The 24,928-nt window shown below is 43.0% G+C and overlaps 1 protein-coding gene across 1 annotated transcript in view; it reads left to right on the plus strand.

Moving 5' to 3' along the window:
- Positions 1-22,705, plus strand: part of LOC143354483 (uncharacterized) — a 59,888-nt gene extending 37,183 nt beyond the window's left edge. Inside the window, exons 2-4 of the mRNA XM_076788622.1 lie at positions 10,654-10,826; positions 19,932-20,135; positions 20,936-22,705. Coding sequence (XP_076644737.1) covers positions 10,654-10,826; positions 19,932-20,135; positions 20,936-21,682 — 1,124 coding nt within the window. The 3' untranslated portion in view covers positions 21,683-22,705. The remainder of the gene's footprint in view (positions 1-10,653; positions 10,827-19,931; positions 20,136-20,935) is intronic.
- The last annotated feature ends 2,223 nt before the right edge of the window (positions 22,706-24,928 follow it).

Raw genomic sequence — 24,928 nt, forward strand, 5'->3', positions numbered from 1 at the left:
GTAACAATGTTGTACAGTGAATTCTCGATGTGTGTCAACAACACGGGTCCTGCGAGCGACATGTATTGTCCAGGGGACTTTCCCCGAGGCGTGTTATGTTTACACTCCTCAGCGTCCGAGGCCGCTCACGGGGTATACCCCGCGGTAGTGGGGATAATTCCGCGACGTTTATCATCCAGGCCTAGGCGACATATACAGGGTGGCCCACATAACTCTGAACAGCTTAATATCTCGAAAACTATGCCATCGATTTTAAAGTTCTTAGTCTTAAATTGCATGGAACTGAAGGGCCTTTCTGACTACATAAACGTGAAGTGGCCTCCCTTCCCCTTTAACGGGGGAGGGGAGGTACCTTTGCAATTTTAAATGGAACCCCTAATAAAATGTTACATATTTAGATTCTACCGGAAAAAACAAGTCAATTTTGTCTGAAACATTTTTTTGTCAGATACTTCCATAATGAGATATAACAGTTTGAAGTTTCGAGTTGTAGGTACTTGAAGCGCTCGGAAATAGCGTTATGAAATTATACGCGCTTGAGTCCTTTGCTTATTCATGAAGAAACACAAACAATAATATTTACAATTCTTGAGTTTGACTCACTTATCTATGAAAACGTTTTCAGTTTAGAGCTGTTATTCAAGCAGTAACATTGTGATTATGGCTACTTTTGACACAGAAGTGAATATGTTATTAACGTTAGGTGAATGCCAAAAAATATTAGGCGTGCAGCAGTGATGTTTTTTGAACGTTATGGGATCAAAAAATGTCATGCAACATTTCATAATTTAGAAAAGCGGCTTCGCGAGCACGGTGAATTGTGTAAAAAAAAATAATAGTGCCAGTATTCTTGCTGCAATTACATTAAATCCTTATATTAGTCAACGTACACTTGCACAAACATCACATATTAGTCGTTCATCAATTCAACGAATTTTGAAACGGCAAAAGTATCATCCATATCACATGGTTTTATCACAAGAGCTTTCGATAGCAGATTACGATCACCGCGTAAGATTTTGTGAGTGGCTGCAGTGTGTTGTGGAAAATGACTTTTTGTGCAAAATACTTTTTTCCGATGAGGCCACTTTTATGAATTCAGGGCATGTAAATAGACATAATCTGCATTATTGGGCCGTGGAAAACCCAAATTGGATGCGATGGGTTCCCTTTCAACATCGATGGTCTTTAAATGTTTGGTGTGGCCTAATAGGAGATTTTGTGATTGGACCTTATTTTTTTCAAGAAACTGTAACATCTGCAAGTTATTGTGATTTCTTAAAAAATCATTTGCCTGCGCTTTTGGAAGATGTGCCACTGCACGTTAGAAGAGAAATGTGGTTCCAACAAGTCGGCGCTCCTCCACATTTTGCAATCATCACCAGGCAATTTTTGAACGAAAAATTTGGGAACAAATGGATAGGTCGTGGGGGACCTCGTCAATGGCCTCCTCGATCCCCCGATCTAACACCATTAGATTTTTTCTTATGGGGATATGTAAAGGACAAAGTTATGTTTGAACCACCGACGACAAAAGAGGATATGAAACAAAGAATACGTGACGCTTGCGCTTCAGTGACTCCCGAAATGTTAAAAAATGTTAGAACAACTTTGATGTTTCGAGTAAATAAATGTTTACAAGCCCGTGGTGGACATTTTGAACATTTAATTTAAAGTACATTTTATTTCTTCACGAATAAGCAAAGGACTCAAGCGCGTATAATTCCATAACGCTATTTCCGAGCGCTTCAAGTACCTACAACTCGAAACTTCAAACTGTTATATCTCATCATGGAAGTATCTGACAAAAAAATGTTTCAGACAAAATTGACTTGTTTTTTCCTGTAGAATCTAAATATGTAACATTTTATAGGGGGTTCCATTTAAAATTATAAAGGTACCTCCCCTCCCCCGTTAAAAGGGAAGGGAGGCCACTTCACGTTTATGTAGTCAGAAAGGCCCTTCAGTTCCATGCAATTTAAGACTAAGAACTTTAAAATCGATGGCATAGTTTTCGAGATATTGAGCTGTCCAGAGTTATGTGGGCCACCCTGTATAGAGAAAAATATGCAGAAGTTTGAAGAGGTCAATTTGACCGGCCGTGGTAGGTTTAGTGTTAAGATGACTGACTACTAGAACAATTACCTCCATCCCCTCTAAAAAGGACATCTGAATTCATAAGAACTTTTTTTTATTATTATTATTATAAAGCAATGTATAACAGTCGCGTTCAGCGTTCGCTAGCTCCAGTCTTAACTCCGCCCAGCAGTGTATATTGTTGGAACGCATAGACACTTTGTTCGTTTGAAAAGCGAAGGCGCGGCTAACAGTCGCCAGCACAATGCGCGGAGGACTGACGATCGTCGGAGGTAAAAACGACCGGGTATGAGTCGACCATTTGGCGAACTGTTCGATGCGGGCTTGTCCGCGATAAATCTCCGCGGAACTGAGCAGAAGCGGTCGCGTCACGCGTTCACAGTGTTCACGGCGAACCGTTTCGCGTCGTGTTGTTCCTCGAACGAGGCGCAGAAGCCGGTAGGGATGAAGCGATCGGCAGAAAATTGAGATTTTATATCGGTGAAATAAAAGTGGGACGTGTGCGCTCGCGCAAGCCTGCCACGGTCTATCTTTTAATGAAAGAACGCGATCGGCTGTCTGTTACCGAGGACGTAACATGCAATTACACCGTAATTAACCGGAGGCTGAATACGCGATGCGCTCGGAATATTTTTCCGTGGCACGTTTTACGACGTCGCCGCGCCTTGACACCTTCATAATGACATTAAACTTAATAGCCCGGCTCCGCATTTTCCAACCCCGTACATTGTGCGGTCTTAATAAGACGCAGGCAATCGTACGGGTAAACGCGAGGATCTTTAATTAAAATATTTTAATCGAGACCCGGTTCGACGCTGACTAATGGACGGGAAAAGACCATCAACCCCCTCGAAATATTGTTCGAAGATGTTTCACTTTGATGGCTCCACGTTTGCTGGGGAAACGACGGCGGGATAGCGGTCGCGACAGTATTCAAATGACATATTTGATGAAGACGTACACCGTTGGGGATCGATTCCGAACGTGTTTCACTATTTTTTTTTCGAGAGAGATAAGGTTTCACATCGTTCACCCCGTTTATACTGCTTGTTACCCGTTTATGCTCGCCAGCCCGCATGTGTTTGTAAATGGTAGCGATCATATTGGGATCACTAGAACACGAACGTCAGAAAATGTTCTCGGATCCCAAAAGCCATTGAACAGTTATGCAAAATATTTAGAAGGACATTTGTGCGATAAAGACGTCTACACATTATCTTGAACCTCGAATGGCATAGGATCTTCCTAAAAACACCATAAAAATTTACCGTGGTACTTCGAAGTATGTAGTTATAAGGATCTCCATATTTGCAATTTTAATGCAATGCATTAGCGAGAAGGAGTATACAGTGTTTACTCTATACTCAAATGCCTAACCGATAAAAGTCTCAGAACTATTCCCACTGCTGCGGGGCCCAGAAGCTCGAGAGACCTCGGTCGTCTCTAGGATCAAAGAATAGTATCTCCTGGCCGATATACGTTCCTGGCTAGACCAGTGTTTTGGACATATATCCAGTAAACACGGTAGTGTGATCTAGCAGCGATCTGGGCCGATTAGCCTGACACAGTGGGGGATGTCCTAAGCCATTTTCGGCAACTTCCGGCAGTGCTCAGCGTTCTTGATCGCAGCGCCGCCGTGCCGCGTCGGCAAAATTCCTTCTAATTGATCTCGATGTAGAGCGAGTAATTTGGCGAAATTAGCGGAAACCGTCATACGTCCACGTACGTCACGGTCGGCGATCGAGGATCCATCATTAGCAGGAGGACGGAGCCGATTGGCGCGTTTGTGCGAGTTCGCAGGCGTTTCGTGCGCGTTTACGGCGCGGTCCACGTTGGATTCCCGATGACCAGCCGCGTTCTTAGCGTGGCGTAATTGCATGATGATACGTTCCGGCCATGTTGGGCCCCTAACGGCGCACGCGACCCTATATGGTGCCCCTTCCTTCGCCGAGCCGATGTCTTATTTCTGGACCGCGTGGAAACGAAAGCCAAACAGGAGTCCTCGAATCGGCAAGGTTCGGCCAGGAATTGGTACTTAGTCTTTATTTGGGGCGGTGCATTCAACCCTTCCGTTTTTGTCAGTGCGACGCTTTATGATCTTGAGCCGCTCTCATCAGCGCGTAACGACTGCGAGATACATCTCGACGGCCACGAGAGTGTGTTTGGACCATAATATGCAGGGTGTTCCGTAATATGCGAGACCCACTTCAGAAGTGAACGTATCAGGCCTAAAAACTGGGACACCCGGTATAGGTAAAAGGTACGAGGTGTTTCATAATGTGTGGGATCCACTTCAGGAGGGGACAGGGCACAGAAAGGACAATTAAAACAGCTCGCGTAAACGTGTGTCCTATTTGACCTTGTTTCAAAGTTATTTTTGTGTTTCAATGATCCGCGAGAGTTTACCACCCCCGACGTTATTCTGCGGCTTCTCCGGCGCGGAGGATTCGAAGGAATTACCATCATAATAAATTACTGTTGTACGAAAATTATCTCTGCACGCAATTTGTACGCATTGTCGTGCTGCGACGAAGTTTTCTGCGACAAACAGATCTGTTATGGATTCAAACGCTCTGCGATACCTTCACCTTTAACATTCCAGCAACGGCGGCCGATTGCGCCATTTTTGTAAACCAGTTCGCGAACACTTTGCGTGCACATAATTTGAGAATTGAATTCTGAGTAATAATGTTTTGTACTCGATACCCCAATACATAGGTAGATGGTTTTATTTCTGCATACCAAGAGTGTACACTGATGCAAAAACCACAGTGAGTTTGTCGGAGACTACTTTTTGAGTTTGAAGAGAAAACGTGTTACCCTTGAATACCAGAAATACGCAAATTTTCAACTAAACAAAATTTTAGAAATGAATAACAATCGTCTCCTCGAGTCGCCTCGTAAATATCTTCTTTTTAACGAGATATTGAAAACGACTACTGTCGGCAAGAGGAAAGAAGATTAAAGATATTAATATCAATCTTCGGGGGAAAAAAGGTTCAAGAAGTTAATAATAAGTTTTCAAAAAAAAAAAAAAAAAGTAAGATTGAAAACGTCGTACAAGTTTTGTCGTACATGGTAATGGTTTTATGAGGACATTAAGATGCGACAAAAACGTCAGAAGTGACTGCAAATGCCGATTATCTGCTGTTGGTGTAACCATAATGAAGATTACACGGAACGGAGTCTTAAAATAATCTTCAACTATAGAGATTAACGCATAGCAATTTATTTCGCATTTATCATGATCAGTGTTCATCGAATGGCGTCAACCGAAGCCGGCGTCTACAATAATAAACGCCATGAGCGAACGGCATCTGTAATTCAACGTTAAACAATACGGTTATTCGCCGAATTATTAACACTATGTCCACGCAACACTAAAAGCGACTATTTTACATTACTTTGTAAGCATACCAACAACGTGTTTTTGTAAATTTTTAGCCAATTGTTTTACAACATATATCTAAAGAAATGACGTCGAAAAATTCCTCACGAATACATCTTTACAATCTCAATAAGCGCGAATTAGAAATACTAGAACCCGTGATTTTAAGTACATCTTAACACTAATCTTACCAACACTTATTGTATACCTATTCTAGAATGAATTAGTAGATGAGCAACATTCATAAAATGGCGATACAAATTTATTTTATATAATTTCAATTATTTAAAAAATACTGCGATGTTCTCTCCTCGATTTAAAAAATTGTACTGTGTCGTCCACCCTTGCGGTTTGGATGTACAATGATTTCTCTATATGTCGCGAAGGCCTGGATGGTAAACGTCTCGGAATTATCCCCACTACCGGGGGGTATATCCCGGAGGGGCCGCGAAGCTCGAGAGCGCTCGGACGCCGAAGAGTATAAACATAACACGCCTTGGGGAATGTCCCCTGGACGATATATGTCGCTGGCAAGACCCGGGTTGTTGACATACATCGAGAATTCGCTGTATTTGCCATGAAACTTATCATCTAGGTAGGTGCGTAACTTGATAGCGTCTCATTCAATGAGGCGGCTCATTTATTTTCAGTTGGCCATGCCACATTGAGAATAGCTTTTCTTTTATACTGATTGTTTAGGTTTAGAAGAGTACATACCATAGTATCTCGTGCGGTCAAATTGACCGGCCGCGGTAGGTAGGACAAGATACATATATTTCTTGAAAAAAAAAAAAATAAAACGAGAACTAAATACTGAAAAACCCATCGTATACATACTTTAAGAAAAGTCGTAAAGATAAATAGTGATGTGATAATGTTGTATGTACGAAATTGTACGCAGAAGTTTAAAAAGGTCAATTTGACCAGCCGTGGTAGGTGTAGTGTTAAAAATGGCTTTACACGTGGAACTTTATGAGCGAAACTGTGTCCGAAAAAAGATGGTCGGTGAGTTTTTGCGAACACTTTGGAGTTCATTATTCGTCGTATAAGCAATCGGTCCGCTAGTGATAAAAATAATTGGGGTATAATGTTGGGGTATATTTTCTATCGTGATCATTAAAACAGTCCTCCGATAGAAATCTTCCGAAGGAAAAAAGAAATGAGTATTGGCTGAAACGCGACGCCAATGCGGCTGCCATTCAGCGCGACGCGACGCGACGCGACGGTCGTTCGATTTGCTCGGCTGCTCGCCGAGGCCGATTTCGATAGTCTCGTCGGGGTCCTCTTGTCCAATTAAAATTAACCAATCGACGATAATGTCTGCGAATCGGCCGTGTCGTCGTCGACATGGCCGGAGAGGAAGAAAAGAAATCATGAGGCCGCGCGCATTAATCAGCGTAATTAGACGCTATTTATCTGGCAGTTACCTCTGTGCCTCTCTCCCTGCGTTCGACGCGAGCCGGCCAATTGAGACGACGATGGATATCGATCGGTACGCTCATTATTGATAATCTATACGCCGTAATAAGCGGCCGATCCGGCTGGTACAACGGTGGCAGCTTGAAGGATCATCGTCGGCCAATAAAGACCCGGTTTCTGCCTTCCGGAACTGCGAAATTTCGTTTTCCTTTTAATCTTTACGACGCGCAATTACTTTCCCCCGTCTATTTTCGAGAACTCGCGACGTTCACGGCGAAAACATTTATGGCTCAATCGTGGCAAACAATCCGTCACCGACCCCTTTCACGATCGAGCACAAAGAAGTTGCGAGCTGCTCCTTTTGTGTCGTACAATTTCTTGAAGCACATTCGAAGTGTATGATAAATATTCGTAATATAATCCGAGTAAAAATCGTTCACACATCCAGCGAGGCTAATGATTTCAAGCTTAAATTTTCAGTTAGAAATGGAAACGTGATTTCCAATCATTCTTCGATTTCAGCTACTACAGTGAATTCTCGATATATGTCAACAACACGGGTCTTGCCAGCGTCGTGTATCGTCTAGGAGGCATACCCAAGCTTCGCATACCCTCACAGGGTGTACCCCGCGTTAGTAGGGATAATTCCGCGACATTTATCATCCAGGTCTTGGCGACAAATATAGAGAAATCACTGTATGTCAGTTTAAGTCCGATAAAGGCGAAACGATTTCGCGATTTGTCGTTGCACCAGTCGCGACTTCCATTGATTCGAAATTGGTCGATCATTGTTTAAGACTGTCATTCTTGCGGGATAAATTGAGAGATAGCTTTACGGAAGCGACGATTATGGAATGGACGCGTCATTGCGTCTTGTCACGGTCCAGCAGCAAAATTAAATGAATCATTATCGTCGTTGTCAAGTTCATTATGCCGTGAGAGGATGATCGAGACGATTTCCCTGGACGAAGAGGAAACCGTGTGGTGTACCGCGACACAAAAAACAAGATCGAGATGACCAACGACGAGGCGGACGTGAAAATTGTTTAACTTGTTCCTTCATGAATTATTTAATGCCGCTACCCCTGTGTATCATCCATCAGATTTGATGGCCGTTTCCGATAATAATACCGTGCCCGTGAGAAAATTAAAAATCCGCTTATTAGAGCGTAAGTATCTGCCAATGGAACGCGCGAAGGTGTTCCATCAATCGGGAGTGAATATTTCTCGGAAGTAATGAGTCTTAGATAGGATCTAATATAAATCATCTTTTCGCTGCACACACTTTCGAAAGACTCGCGAACTTGTACTTTCTCACTGAATCATCATGGAATATTGTATTATCGCCTATAGAATAACATACATTATTCATTTGTAATTGATGCTTGATGTATCACTAAGCTTCGCGAACAATTCACGCTTTTCTATAGTTTATTGAATTATAATATTTTCCCCATGAAAACATCGTTGGACGTTATTTGATAACGGGCGTGATCGTTGCTTCAACTAAATCGGAAAATTAGATTTGATCTTAATCAAATAATTCGATTATAAAATCACAGAGAAGTAGCGATACTAAATAATTTTCGACCGTGATGCTTCGACCTTTGCGAAACTGAAACAATTATTTGGTCCCTGAAACAGTTTACAACAGTGCACCGCAACCTTTTACTGTTTACGGCACACCACAAGTAAAAGCTTGCAAACACATAAATTACTATAATACGTACACATGCTCACGACAGTATTTGAACGCCCTGGAATACATTATAACTTTTTTTTAAATTGGACCAAACGACCTGACTTTTTTTGAGCAATTAGAAGAATTGGTTTACCAAATGACGTGCAGAAAAGATGTTGAAAAAATTACAATTGCTAGGAATTATAAGAGCAAATAAAAAAAGGCACTTTCCGAAATATTTTTATTTGAGCCTTTCATGAAAATTTAATATATGCGTTTTGTAGATCTATGTTAATTATACACACGAATTACAAATAGGTAAAGACTTTTGGTCAGTTTCTGCTTAATTTCTTGTACGCTACTATAGTGGCTTCCGTGGAAAGCATCAGTTTGAACGGTAACGTCACTATAGTGGCTTTTGTGCCATACGCGACCAAGCGCGCCGCACAGTGGGCAATTTGGACAAAATCGGATTCAAAATCAAGGAACTTTCGATAGGAATGAGGTAGAGCGATGAAATTTTTTTTAAATGAAAGCTGTAACTTTGTAGAATATGTGTGCCGTCCCTGGGAGACAGAGTTGCGGACGAACGCGCCGTGCGTAAGAGGTTAAAATCCACAGATTTCAATGAAATTTTCAGTATGTGTACAACTAACATAGATCTACAAAACGCATATTTTAAATTTTCATTACAGGCCCAAATAAATGTAATAAATATTCTTGCACGTTATTCGGTAAACCAATTCTTCTAATTGCTGAAACAAAGTCACGTCGTTTGGTCCAATTTAAAAAAAGTTATACTGTTTTCGTGAGCCAGTATATATGTTTCTATTAGATGAATTAACACAATAAAATAGCTCTATGTATGTAGCACTGGCATAGAACACGAACTGCTAGGGACTAACACGGTCGTTCAAGGAAACGACTCAATCGATTCTCAATGATTTATCAATTTCGTTCCAATATCATGAAAACGGAGTACAATCGCTGACGGAAATTAAATCTGCATATAGGAGAGCTAAGAATCCCTTTCGCCAAGAAAATTCTCGAAACCCCGAGAACGTTTCGCCTCGTGCTATTTCATTTCGCGATTCAGATAACGACCTTCTCTATTGCCGAGTCAATCATAATTGCCGATCTTTTTTCAATTCCGCCGTTCCGGCATTAGCATACGTATCGGGGCGTGTTCAGCGAACGAGTCTGCCAAAACAATCCGTGGATCCGCAGATTCTTGTCGCAGATATGGAGCGAGGGTAGACGACGGTCCTCATAAAATCACTGAAATTCCATGTTTATTCAATATGCCAGGATTCAGTTTCCCGGCCTTATCTACGATGAGACGATTGGGGTGAATGATACCGGTGCCTTGAACAATTTTGCGGCGATAAGCTTTCGATCCCCCTGCGCGAGGCTGCTTTTATGCGGGAGATGGTCCTTCGTATGCACAATATTGTCCTCTATCTTCTACAGAAATCGATAAACTGAATACATTGCTTGTTCTGTAATACTTTTCTACCCATCTCTTGTAGAAAATAACGGAGTTCATCGAATGCTTCATGTTCAAATGTAACACAAATCTTTCGTAATGTCTTCATGAAACTGAAAATGTCACTCGAACTACAGTGATTTCACTATATATGTCGTCAAGGTCTGGGTGATAAACGTCACGGAATTATCCCCACTACCGCGGGGTATATCCCATGAGAGGCTACGAAGCTCGAAAGGCCACAGACGCCAGGGAGTGTAAACATAACACGGCTCGGGTATGTCTCCTGAACGATACAAGTCGCTGGCAAGGCCCGTATTGTTGACATATATCGAGAATTCACTGTACTTCATCCCGGAAAAATCATAAGCATCCTTACAAGCATCCTATTCAGTTTAAAATAAAACAAAACTCTTATCGAACACATTATATACATATACTCGTAACTGAAAGAACAATGGGATAGATATTTGGCTGCTTTGATAAAATTTTACTGTTCGCCGGTTTAATGGGGGGAGAAAAAAGATGGGGATTGAATTTTTCGGCGAGTCGACGGAAACGTAAATATGTTTGTTATTTCAGGATGCGACGGCGAATCGGACGAAGGCGGGAGCAAGAGACGAAGGAGCAGGACCAACTTTAGTAGTTGGCAATTGGAGGAATTGGAACGGGCATTTCTCGCGAGTCATTATCCCGATGTCTTTATGCGGGAAGCTTTGGCTGCGAGACTCGAGCTGAAAGAGAGCCGTGTCGCCGTGAGTACAAATATTTTCGTGATCTTAAAAAATTTCTTGATTCCGAACGAAACAGAAAAAAAAAAATTACTAGTGTCCGTGGGAAAAAAGAAAGACATCTTAAATTGATTATCGATTTTGTTTTTATTTGAGTATATAAGATGTTGAAAGATGTTGCACACTCTGTACGGAAGCAGAATGACATCTTAACCGTGAAGAGTGCGATTCTTTTAAAATTTCTAAATAGACTGAGGTTCTTTATGCAAAATAAAAATGTTGTGCATCAATTTTAAGAAGTAGGAGCCAAGTAAAAAAAGTCTTTCTTTGTTTGAAGTAATAGAAAGCAGATATACAAACATATCCGTTATTGCTTCTTCAGCCCGTTTCGTGCAACCACCGAGGCTTTATCGTACTAGCCAGCGAGATGAACGTTATTTTTACCGCCAGTTTCTTTCTCACTGCATCGGAACAATACATTTCGTTCAGTAATTCTATGTAGCCCTCGAGAAACTACGTGTAGCACGTGCGTGTGCTGTCATATCGTTCAGGAGCGTATACTCGAATTAGTGGAGGGTATAGTTAGGACTGGAAAATATCTTCCTAATGATTTCTAGTGGTAATTATATCTGTCCTCGTTCCACAATCTCGCCTCGAGAGATGCGAGTAGAAAAAACGCAGTTTTATTACGACCCGATTCGACGTACCGGTATTGGTTTATCAGGGCTCCGAGATCGGTTGTGCCGATAGGCGAGAATTTATAGCGACTTGGACATCATTTTTCGAGGGTTGATGCCCGACAGACATCGTCGGGGGTGGCGCGGCCTCTGAGCTGGTCTCCCGGGGGTAGTTAGTCCATCTGCTTGGTTCTGAATGCGGTTACCTTCTCAGAGAGGTCGAGCTGTCCTGGTCGACTGGTGTTCGAGGGTAGTAAACTGAAGAAGATCCATCTCGGGTGGCTCCGACTCGTTCACCGTATCATTTGAATAATGAAGAGAATTTTATGTGGAAGTCGTTCCTTTCGTCGTGGTTCCTTCCGTCGTCGTTCCTCTCCCGAGTGCCGGACTCCGTAATGAAATTTAGAAATCTTCGGATTCCCCGAGCATCCTGAATTTTTATGAATCTCGCGAACGAAATATCTTGGATGTACTAGATCGGTGGGGAAAATATTTGCGGTCTTCAAGCTTCAGCGATTTTTCTGAACCGACAGTTTGTCTCATTATATTCAATGAAAAGTGCGAAGCTTCGTCTATAGATTTGTGCTCAGTCTTCTGTCGTAACTGTTTATTATTACCTTATGTTCGTTGTCCAAGTGAAAATGCAGAAAAAGTGAAATATACAGGGTGTCTCAGAAAGAGTGTACGAAAAAGAGAGGGGTGATTCTCGAGGGAATTCTGAGCACCTTTGAGCACTATTTGCGAACGGACTCCGGTTCGGCAACAGGTCCCGCTGAGCGCGGCGTTGCCGTTGGCCGAGCCACAATCCGTCCGCTGTAGCAGCGTTCCGATTGGTCCGTGTTTTTCGTTAATAACTCCTTAATAAAGCCGCGGAGAACATTTTCGCAAAGGAAAAAGTTGCTTCAAATGACCTCAAGAATCCTGTACTTCCTTTCAAGGAAGTACGACCACGAATTGGCAATAGAAAAATGTGCACAGCTACACTCTTTTTGGGGCACTCTGTGTAGCCTTAAAAATTCAAGAACGAAAACCGCGAATATTTTTGCACCAACCTAACGCAACGTCCGTCTCGATGCAACGGCAGCCGTATCTCTCGAATTTTTCCCGCTTGTACTTTGTAATCTAATTCGTGACAGGTGAAAGAACCGGTAATTAGGGGCCGGTATTTACCGGTTGCTATGAATTATGAAAAACTGAATAAATTTTACGGCTTTGTTTTTCGCCTTCTGTTAATGTCGGATAGATTTCGACGCGATCTCGGCTGAATTATCGATCCACGTGCGCGCACCGGTACTCATTCCATGCGTCCGGGCAACTTGTCAACGCGCAGGAAGTCGATTTCGCGGGAAAATGTTTGAATGTTATCACAGCCCCCGGAGCTTTTTTCCTGAGCCGCGGGACCGCGACCCGTCACATATCTCACGGAACGGAATAAAACTAAGTGATATTATTCTTAATTTATTCGCCCGGAAGCTCGATCCGCCGATAAATCGGCGAACCACGCGAATCGTTTTCCGTGAAAGTCCCTGCGATCTCACGTAACGCCGAATACAAACGTTCCATGACCGGCCGCCATTCCTCAAATAATAAGCGATGTTTTGCCCCTAATTGACAGGCCGCATTTTTTATATTCATGCGCGGCGATTCTTTGTGCTTCCATTGCATGCTTGACTATTCTGTTTTTAGATGAACATGATACAAAAATTAAATTAATACGGACCGCGGATCTTTGTGTTTTTCTACTTTAGGCGAATCTCAAAATGTCACGAAATTCATAGTTTATCGAAATCGGTACGAACTCGCAAAATTCTCAGCAACTGAGAGTATTAGTATTAAAAAAAGAGTGCTCGCTTGTGGTGAATGCAAATTTACATATCCTTCCGCAATCTAATTATGAACAGTACTTTCGAAAAATGTAGCGGATGGTAATTAAGTAATTAAGTAACAAGTGCATTATGAATTTAACACAAATTTGCATTTTTGTGCACGATTTTAGAGAGGCCGAGGCAAAATGAATTTTAATTCGTAGTTCGAATAATATTCGAATGTGATACATGTGATTCCACTAAAGTCACAATTTTATTATTCTAATGGAAAATGTTGCTTAATTAATTAATTTTAACGCTGGAATAATCGGGCACTGAAAATTAATTTCTATTGTTTTTCAGAATAACAAGACCACATTTATCGAGCGATTGTTCATCATTTTTTTAAAAATACGTCCGAATAAATAAATGTATTCAGTACGAGACCGTAACGATATATTTGAAATGTCAATAACTATAAACTAAAGAATCTGAATGACGGATCATTTTGACGGGTTGGGTGATTCTAGTGTTAGAAGTAGTGGAGCATAGTCATGGACATTGAAGTCATACGAATTCCTCCCCGTTTTGTCCAGAAAAGTGGCCGCCGTTGGTCGGATCTTAACGTAATAGTAAATCAAACGCAGCTTCTGCTGGTGGTTCGTAAACGATACGCCGGAGCTATGACTGTGTCCGTCATAAAAATGTGAAAAGACCCGCGACACCCTTTTCGGTCTTTCGTAACCCAACACCAGAGACACAGGAACATGACATGATGGTGTCCTTCAATGGGGCCTACGAACGGTGGACCCTCAATTTCACGGCCGATCGAACACGAGGCCACCCTCATATTCTCTCCTCACGATAAGATATTTATATTTATGTGGTTAGACACGCTTCAGGTGCCATGTGCCAGCGCATATTGCTCACAGCGAACCGATACGATCTCGGTGCGTCCATCCTCTCGCACGAGTACCGTTTAAAACACAACTTTGTGGCAATTAACGAAACCGATAAGTCACCATAATAATAGAAGCAATCTTTAGAAACTTCACAATCAGAGTGTGACCCGAAAACCTTGTAGAAGTTTCACTTTTAGCTAATTCAACCTTGCTCTATTAAACTAAAATATTAAGGCAATTCAAGCAACATCCTCCTAGCTGAAATATATAACAAACCATAGTGTTTGTTAGCAAAATCTCACCTCGAGTATTGCTCATTTAATCAACCACTGATTAACGGTCCGAAATAAATTAAATAGAACGGGCACGGCAAAAATTGCACCGTGGAACGGAAATTCGTTGAAAGAATAATGAACCGATACCTATGCAACAACGACTTTCGTTTCATTGCATATTCATTGCTTTCCTTGGGCATAGTTATTTTGGAGAGAAATATATCTCGTCCTGTGAAACTGATTAATTATTCTGTCGTATAATTTCGGGAATATTCGGAAAAAAATATCGCCGGCGGCGTTCGGATTCGTTGCGATAGACAGCGCGAAAGGTGACGCGACACGCGAAACCGGGCGTTGAAATCACCGCGCGAAACCGAGGCGCAGGCTCGAGCCTCAGTGGTCTCGAGTCATCGAAATGCGACCACGATTGCAGACATTAATTTTTGAATTGCTAACCTTTTAATTACTAAGTTTGGTACTTGAACGATGCGACCTTGGAGGGACGGAGAAGCGATTTTACCATTTATGTTTACGAAATGGCCACAGTTCATACTCGGCTTTTATTCCTTATACAATTCTCGCGAATTTTCACATTTATTCTGTCAGTATAGTAAACCTATAACGCGGTTCCCATACAACACAAAAATTGCGACTTGATTTCCATTAGATTTAATTTAATTTGATCTGGTTTGTACAAATTCCGTTTTCCAATTAACACGGTACGAATTAGTCGCGTTGTAGGGGGTACGGCTGTACTAACATATTTAACACTAAGTTTACGGAGCATTAAGAGTGAGTATTTTACATTACTTTATAAAAATAAGAAGAATGTGTCTATCCAAGTTTTCAGCCATTTTTTAAATAATATATACCTAAGGAAATAAGTTTGTTGAGTAATTCCACGTAGATGGATCTTCACAATATCAATAATCGTAAATTACAAATATTAGAACCCGTCATTTTGACGGGTCCCGTAAACCTAATGTTAAGATAGTGGTTACGTTGTAAAATTGATTAGAAAAACAGAAGCTACAACTTTATGCACAAGTACTTTGCCAATCGGTGAGATCAATGAACAGCCTCGTCGACTGAATCGAAATTTCGAGGCTTTGTTGCCACGTTGTGTCAATTTGGGCGCACAGCCGATCCGCTTGCTCGATCGGTAGCCAGCGGAGATCCCGATCCCCTTTGTGCGGCGGAAAAGTGAGCGATCTTGGTGACAGGGGCGATGCGTAGATAACCCTGGCTGGTGGTGACACGATGTCGTGCAGCCGGTGCGTCTTCTCGAAGGGTCCGAATCGGGGAATAGCCCTCAGATTAGATAGTTGATCCCCACGTCAGATAACCCCCGCGACGCGCGGACTCTAGGCGGCAGCAGCAGCTTCTAAAAAATATTGTCACGCCGAGATAACTGCGAACCACAGGGAGCCTGAGAGTCTCGGAAGCATGTCGTTTTACACGTGCGTCGGCTTGTGGAAAGGATAGATCTCGATTGCTACCCTAATCACTGGCAGAGTCGTTAACGCTAGACGGGACCGGCTCGAACGACCGGTTCCAGATTTTGAGTTTACGATCGCCGGGCCTGTAAAGATATTCCGGGGATTTTTTCAATTTCTTTGATTCGTTATGATACAAATCTTAATGACACTTAATTTGTTTACTATCTTGATTTTCATCGCTTGCGGGATTTGCAAAGATGTAAAATACAAGGAGTTGTTTGAACAGACAAAGTATACCCACGTTTTCATTTGTCAATCATAATTTAAATTGTAAGGAACCTCGCAGTCGTTGAAACAAATTGTTCTCTTATTCCAGTCTTCGTAAAATAATTTATCAACGCGGCGATTCTACTGAAGCTCTCTCTTTGAGAAGAGAAAAAATGTCGCTACGTTTCTAAATATTGGATCGTGTTCATTCCGCGGATTAGAAGCTAATAAAAATTGCCCCATGAATAATAACGTCTCGGCGCACGAAGCATCAACTTCGGACGCATGTTCCTCAAAAGCAGTAAAGTTTATTGATCAATGCCGCGGCAGCAGCGTGGGACTGTGCAAGCTCCGAATACGTTCCCGTATCGCCATTTTCTCATCCACCATGCTGTCTTCCGTTTATATTCAAATGAACCGCCATGCTCCGTGCTCGTTAATTGTCGATCGTTGCACGCGTCGTTCGACGACTCTCGCGGTGTCATTAACATATTTACTCAAAAACCGCCGAGGAACAACCTGTCTCTCGCAAGTGGACGCGCTCACGACTGCCGACGCGAGAGAAGCCGAAGAACAAGACGAAGAGGCGAGGGGAGGAAGAGGAGGAGGAGTAGGAGGAGAGCAGACGCACGCAAGCGAACAGCGGAAAGAGAAAGAGGACGAGAGGAGGCTGGGAAGCGGGATAAAGAGGAGGACAGGGCGGGTTACTGCTTAAAAATCAATCGCATGGGGAACGACATGAAGCCCCTCTTTATTCTTTCACTTATTTCTCTCTTTTACGACGTCGCGTCAGAACTGGTCCTCTTTGATCCGCTTTATTAGCGCTGCCGGATGATTGGCGCCGATTGGATCGGCGGGGGGAATAATTTCAATAACGATCAGGAATTCTTTCGGCTGCGTTTCGACGTCGTTTAAGGCTCGAACGGTCTTCGTGTAGTTTCACAATTTCTGTAAATCCTTTTTTGTCCCCTTCTGTATCGTTTTACTGTCTCGGATTTGACAGACACGCTACCGAACCATCGCCGCTGAATATTCGATAAGAAAAGACAGACGATTACACTTTCGAGAACTTTAAAAGCGTCAGCAAGCGTGTCAGCAAATAGTCTAGTACTGCTCCGTGATGAAACGTCCAAAGTGTCGACAAACGATCCACCTAAACGACGTCCGATTCCTGTTCAGGAATCCGCGAGGAAGAGATCGCAGCGTCGGACCTGCGAACAGATCATGGTAATTGCTTATTGTTAGCGGTATTCGATGACGTGATTGGACCCAGTTGCTCCCTCGTGTGTTCGTGTTTTACGATCTATTGTCGGTCCTTTACGGGTTTATGGTTGTAAGACTAACGTAATCGCTGCATGCGAATTAGAACCGAGTAATACCCTAAGTGACCGAATACTAATCGGGTTAATGGCGCGGTGATTACCGCGGCGTTGGACCTCGGCGAAAGATTTATTGGGAGACCGGTCGAGGAATTTCTGCTGCGGAGATTGATTCGTTGTAACGCTGAAATTTGATTGATTGAGACAGGACGGTAGAAAAGATGAAGAGTATAGTAAATAATAATAATAAAATAATGATGGGTTTTTATCGAAGAGAGAATACAGTTGAGAAGAAATTAAAGAGCATTTTATATTTTCCAAATTATTGTGGGAACAGTGATTCCCAGACGTGTCTGCGTCGAAGTGGCTCTAATCACTTCCTTCGGATATCTACGAAGTAGAACCGAACAGTTGTCTCATATTTTCTGTTTGAAAAAGTCTCGACGTTATGGCTCGGTTTTTAGTCGATAATTTCATAGACAGGCCACTTAAGAAACATCATGCAAAAAAATATATGACGTTCAGCGTGTAGTCAAGGCTCACGATAATTAATGATGTGCCTTGTTAGCTCTTATCACTTAGCGAGACTTCTTTTTTAACGAATATCGGTACAATATGAAGGTAACAATCGCCATCATGTCAAATTAATGAGCCCGCAGCTGTTAATAATTGCAACTTTGGCGTCGTTCGTTGATATTTCAAAATGGGACAGCTGCGATCCGCTGGCATATTTCAGTCACATGATGCGAACGCTTTGCGGGTACCGCGATGAGTTCAATTTTTTTCGGGTGCATTTTATTCTCGTTGATCGAGAGACATTAAAAAATCCCGAGATTACGAACTGTTCGTTTCACTCGTCCGTGCGGGGAATGTGTCACATCTAAATTTATCACCGCGTCGACGAAATAATACATTTAGCTCGCCGCGGATATTTTATCTCGGGTTCTGTGACCAACTAAAAATTGAATTATGGATATGCATCGGGTAATTAATACACTGTTTATATTTCTGATGACGATACTTAATCGACGTTGAACTCGCGACTGCGATCACCCAACGTTTTATCAAACGTTCCACGCAATAATTCCTGAAGCTGCGTTAATTCAATTTTCAATGACGTTCCAATGGTAAAATATAATATTAGGTACGCTATGTAATTATATAAATTTCTGTCTTAAATATTAGATCTTGAATCACTTCCGCTGGCAAACATAACGAGAATTGTTGTATAGAATAACAATTTAAAAGTTCGATAACAATTAATGGCGATACCGCGATGATATAAATTTGGAAAGAAAAACAAAGAACGGAAATTATTTTTAGCTCCGTCGTACTAAACAGGAATATTTCAAACGTTCTGTTCGTATATTAAACGACAGGATGCTAATCCTGTTACGTTCAAATTAATCCTCTCAATTACCCGCAAATTATTCATACCTGCGAGGGCAGGTGAGCCTGGCCATCATCATCAGCAGCCCGCAACGAAAATGAAATAGTGCCGAGGTAGATTCCATTCCCCGTGTAAGGGAACGCGTTTCCTGATAAAGTAATTTACACCCTTCCACCCTTGGAAAAGCTTCGTGGGAAGTTCCATCAAACTCGGCTAGTTTCACTGAAAAATGACCAGCTGAACGCGCCGGCAATCTGATCTTTTCCTCCGATTCGATCTCGTTTCGCCCGTGGAAGGCAAAAAGTAAACAAGAAAACTGAACGAAAGAAAACCGTAAGAGCACGTGACGTGACGAAGGTATTACAAGGGTTGGTGTGGGGGTCTATTGATCCCCGGTAGCTCGCGTGTGAACAGCGCCGCATACCGGCCCTCGGCCACAACTAATGTCTTCATCCTTCCCAACCATCTTTTCAACCCCTTTTACCGCTTTCCTCCCGTTCTTTCGAGCGTGGAGTCCTGCGCTCGCGCGGCGAAATTCACGCCGGCTCTAAATCGTGCTTCACGCCACGAGCGTTCACGCGAGCCACGGGTTAAAGTGTTGAAACTGTTCATGAATCAAGACACTCCGGGGGGTCGTTGGTCCTTCCGCGTGGGGTAGGTTCCTTCGTGTAGTCCCGATATGCCGCGCCGCGCCGTGCCGCCCCTCGGACCACTTTTTAATTATTTCGATACACTGCCAGCTCGCTAATTGAAGGCTCGCGACAATAAGGATACAGCTCCACTTTCTACATAATTCTCAAACGGTTTATTTCATCCGTTGACTAGTTTGCCATGTGCAACAACATTAAACAATTATTGCGGTTCGATTAATATTTCCAAAGAAAATGTAGCCTGCTCCCTACGGCATTTTTCTTCGTACAAACATTTCACAGGAATAGATATTTCTCTTAAACAAAGCATAAGCTCAAACAGAAATTTTTTTCAACACAAAAGATAACTGTTCACACCGATCTGCGGCGAAGACTAATGAAGATATCTTTCTCGATTGGTTTCAGGTGTGGTTCCAGAATAGAAGGGCAAAGTGGAGGAAGAAGGAGCACACGAAAAAGGGTCCAGGCAGGCCGGCACACAATGCTCACCCGCAGAGCTGTAGTGGCGAACCGATTCCACCGGAGGAGCTGAGAAGAAAGGAGCGAGAAAGGCGACAGAAGAAGTTGTTGAAGGCTCTCGAACGGCAACAGAGGAAGCTGGCCTCGAAAGTAAGATTTCGAATTCAGTGTAATATTAGTAACGAGAAAGACTGTAGCACTGTCTTGCTCAGTGACAGAAACAATCCGACATTAAAACACTTACAATCGGTAGGACCGAATGAAATAATTTACTTAAGGGCCAAGGGCAGTCACGTGACTTTTTCAGAGTCAGCAGGTCGGCAACTGCTGTATAATTTCCGTTCACAGCCTTCAGACGCGGACTCAAGATCCGTCTTGGTCTTGATCCGACGGGTCTTAAGTCTGTGACTAAACTTGTCACATTTCTTTGCTCTGTATTATCGACATCATGAATTCTGAAGCCAGAAACGTGCTTCAAGCTTTTGGCTTTGTTTCGCAGAGAATCAAGATAAAATATAGTTCAATTTGTAGCTGGAGATTTCATCCAGAAAACTCATCCAACGAATTCCACGGCACGCACACTGTCAATTTTTGGCCTACTTCTAACGCTTATGTATCCAAATATCTGCATAATCTCGTCAGCTCATGACCAGCACGAGCTAGATTGAACCTTCCTCTTTCGAATGAGCCCTTTCCCAGCGAAAAATATTCTCACACAAGGACGAAAAGTTGAGGCACGTGAAACCATTTTTCGCCCAGTTTTGTCGGTAACGTAGTCACTCTACCTTATCGTGAATTACGGAGTCTTGGCTCTTAACGCTTCCCGTACCACCGTACAGATACGTATCTCTGAAAACAAAAATTAGAGGGTGTAACTTCCACATTGACCAACCCTCGAAAAGTTGAAATAAGTAGCTAGTGGATAGACGGGCATGACGTTCTCGTTTCAGGGCATCACCGTGGACCTGTCAACGTTGAGGGCCGAGTGGGAGTCGCGGAGCGCGGCGGCGTCGGGCGGCAGTTCTCTGAACGGCACGTTGAGCAGTTCGTTCAGCCATCTGAGCAACAACAACGAGAGCAGCAGCGTGTCAGGGTCCGGGAACGACGCGAACGAGGAGATCGACGTGGTGGGCGGGTTGGATTCTTGCAGCGAAAGCGGAAGCGAGAGGGTTGATTCTGCGGCGGATGGTTCCGTGGACGGGGAGTGCTATCCTAGGTTGTCCGGCAACGCGGGTGATCAGAACGAGTCTCGAAGGAGCGTGAACGAGGTGGCCAGCAACCTGCAGAACCCGAACTCCAGCCTGAGCTTGGACCACCTGAACCACCAGCAGGGCATCCACCATTGGGGCCTGAGCCTTCTGGAGAGAAGAAGGGAGCTGGTGTGCATGAACAACGCGGGAGGACCCCGCCAGACAACGAACAACCCCAGCAACCCGGAGAGGACGTCGTCGATCAGACAGCAGATCAGCGAGGAGGAGGAGGTCCAAAGCAGTAGCATAGATCTGTCCGTGAAGGGCAGGGAGGAGAGGAAGAGGCTAAACCCGTTCTCGATCGACAGTCTTCTGGGCAACAACCGAACCAGCACACCTGGCATCCACAACGAATACAGGGCCTCGACGCCCACGCTGTCGAACTGGAGGGAGTCGAGCAGCCCCACGTCACCGATCTCGGTACCTACTTCGCCCTCCACGACGTAGTTACTCTAGTAATCGATATATCGACGGGCAACAACCGATGATGCTCCCTCGACCAGTTTGGGACGTTTGATCGACAACGAAAGTGATGGGCCAGTCACGAACACTATCGAGAAACAACGAGACACGTTGAGGTTCAGGATGAGAATACACTGTTTAGAGTAGCATCGTAGTATCGCAGGAGGGATCGGAGATCTTAGGTAATTCGAGGAGGACACTGCTCGTCGCCGGTCTCGACTGTTTCCGAGGACCGGGCGACACGGCCGTTGACTATGATTAGGTACTAATTGCGAACGCGTAGCTCCTCGGCGGTTGGTTCTATTCGAGGTTTTTTCCTACTCGGAGCCGCGATCTGATTCCCTCGGAGTCATCCGTACGACTGAAGAACGATCGCGCGAAACGGAGGACGACGAGCTCGCTGACTGATCGAAGGAGGGCTTATATCAGTTTCGACATATCTGCATCGAGTGCGTGAGCGATGATGTGTTTGTCCTGCGATCCCTTTCTTCTGTCCCGCTAGAAAACGAGAATGTGCAATAAACACGGACGGCTCTTTTGTTCGATAAGAGGATACGCTAGGATGAGAGTGTGTGTGCGCGAGAGAGTGTGGATGCAAGTGAGTGCGTGTATTTAATGTAAATAGCTCGGAGTATGAACGAGAACGGTTTATTTAATTATTTGTAGCCGATTACCACCCCAGTTCGTCGAGACGCGGATATTATTTAAAGCAATAGCAGATTTCGCCTGACACACCGTGTATATAGGACGTGAAAATGATCTAGGAAAGCAGCTGAAAGAGTAAGACGCGCGGTACAAATGTTCAACACCGGGGATAACTCCTCGTTTTTTTCGTGCACGTTCGCGACGAACGAGACTGACGACGGAGTGAGAGACAAAGGGAGAGTGAAAGTGAGAGAGAGAGAGAGAGAGAGAGAGAGAGAGGGGATGTTACGAGATGCCATAAAATCTGGGATGCGAGACAGTATCTACCGCATATTCATTTCAAATATATTAATTTATTCTCCAGACTAATCTCGGTGTTGTCACATCTACCTGTCCTGTCGCCAGGTCCCTTCTCCTTTCTGCTACATGTTTCTTTACCAATGAATTCGGAATCTGTCAGAAAATTAGTGTTTCCTCTACTGTAGAAGTCCAATGGAATCACTTTGTTGCTTGAAAATATTTATTCTTGACATCGTTTTCTTATCGAACTACCTACGTCTACGTTTGTGAATATTTTATTTTTACATTTATTCTTATGTCTTTTTTGTCGAGACTTGACGACTAATTTGGGAGAAGTATTCAGGTAAGTGTCAATATTTTATGTTATACGAATTAGAAGATTTGAAGGAGATTAAAGTCTTATTTTTCATTTGCAAAGTCCACTGTTGTACTTATAAATCGATAACAAGAACGCACCGTCTTATATTAAATGCAACGCGGCATAGAGTACAAATATGACGAACGTTTTGTTTACGAATTTGTTTCTCGCGTCTGTTCACGACCTACAGTGAATTCTCGATATATGTCAACAACACGGGTCTTGCCAGCGTCGTGTATCGTCCAGGAGACATACCCGAGCCGTGTTATGTTTACAGTGAGGATAATTCTGCGACGTTTATCATCCAAACCTTGGCGACATATATACAGAAATCACTGTATATTATTTTTATGGTGCGTTTAGGCCTAGCGAATTAATGCTCGTTCGCCTATGCTTACTCGATTTCATAGATATAAGCAAATGCTAGGTTCGTTGAATATTCAGCTCAATACATAATTTTTACATACGGCGAATACGACATGCACGGTAATACGGCACATTCATTAATAATTAATGCACATTCGTTCGCGTTCGTCATTTGAACGAGCACGAATTTGTCGAAGGGTGGGGGGATGGGGGTGAGGCGGACGAGCATTCGTTCGTTTGGTCTAAACGCGCCATTACGTATCGATTAACGACACCACCGGCCGTATATCGAATCACGCATTTTAACAATTTCAAAGCATTTTAATGCGACAATTTAACCAAATTTTGGAGATATTTGAATGTTAAATACATGTTACCTTTAAATATAAATCGACTGGTAGCCGACGGTAAGTAACGCGTTAAGTATAAGTAAAAGCAAAATTGGTTTTTTTACGCATAATTTTCTATTATTACTTGGTTATAAAATTGAGCAAATAATATTTCTAGTGTTTATGCGTACAGAACCAAGTATTTATTTAAAAAAATCACTAGCAGAAGCTGTTACATCCCTTTACGCGTGTCGCTCATTATTCTTGATTACAATTGGTTCCACAGATCGCATACTATTCGATTGAAACGTAAATATATCGGTACCGACGACGTCACGGACTAAAATATAATACATCCACACTTGCATGTGCGATGCGAGGGCATCGAACGCGTCGCAATAAACATTTGCGCCGCTCGGGATCAAACAGGGCATCCGATCGACGGTTCTATGCCCATAAAGATTTAAATAGTTCTTGACACGCGCGGTTAATTACGCATTTATCGTCTTCGGCGCGTAAGTTGCCCGTGATTTATAGAGCCGCGATCGCGACCGCGGTTTGTCTCCGGCGCGCCGCGCGCCGGCCGCCATGACTGATCTCTCGATCGCTCACCCACGGGCCGGAGAGCATATTTATTTTCAAATCCACCCACGATCCCACTGATCAGGATCCTTTGTTCGTACCATTCTGGCGAATCTCTCGCGAATCATCATCGCGTAGGAATTAATAGGGCTGGAATTGGCACCTTCGATTTGGTGCCACGCTTTCACTTGGAAAAGTATTTTCTCGCTAACGCGTCATTTGATTAATAACGCGATTGAGAAATTACCCTGGCGAGAAGTTTCGTCGAGATTTGTCCACGTGTTAATACATTTTATTCCATGTGAAATCGTTTTCTAGCTTTTTGTTTGCATTCTAAGCGCTCTATTATGCGGATCTGATTCACTTTAGATCGCATAGAGTTGGAATTGACATTTGCATCACGTGGGTGGAGAGACTTTCGCTTGGAAACGCATTTCACGAAAAATACACATTTATTGGGTACTGCTTTATTAATAGGGCAATTAATGAAACGCAATTTATGTGCTCATAACATTTTCTGTGGAATCTCTTTTCTAATTTTTGTTCGTAATTTCGACACATCGTTATAGTGTATAATTGCAACTATTTGCTTCTATAATGCACCAATTTGATGAATGAACGCTATATCTCCTGAACGAATATGAAGAAATT

This window comes from Halictus rubicundus, chromosome 1, assembly GCF_050948215.1.
Source record: "Halictus rubicundus isolate RS-2024b chromosome 1, iyHalRubi1_principal, whole genome shotgun sequence".
Classification (NCBI taxonomy): Eukaryota; Metazoa; Arthropoda; class Insecta; order Hymenoptera; family Halictidae; genus Halictus; species Halictus rubicundus.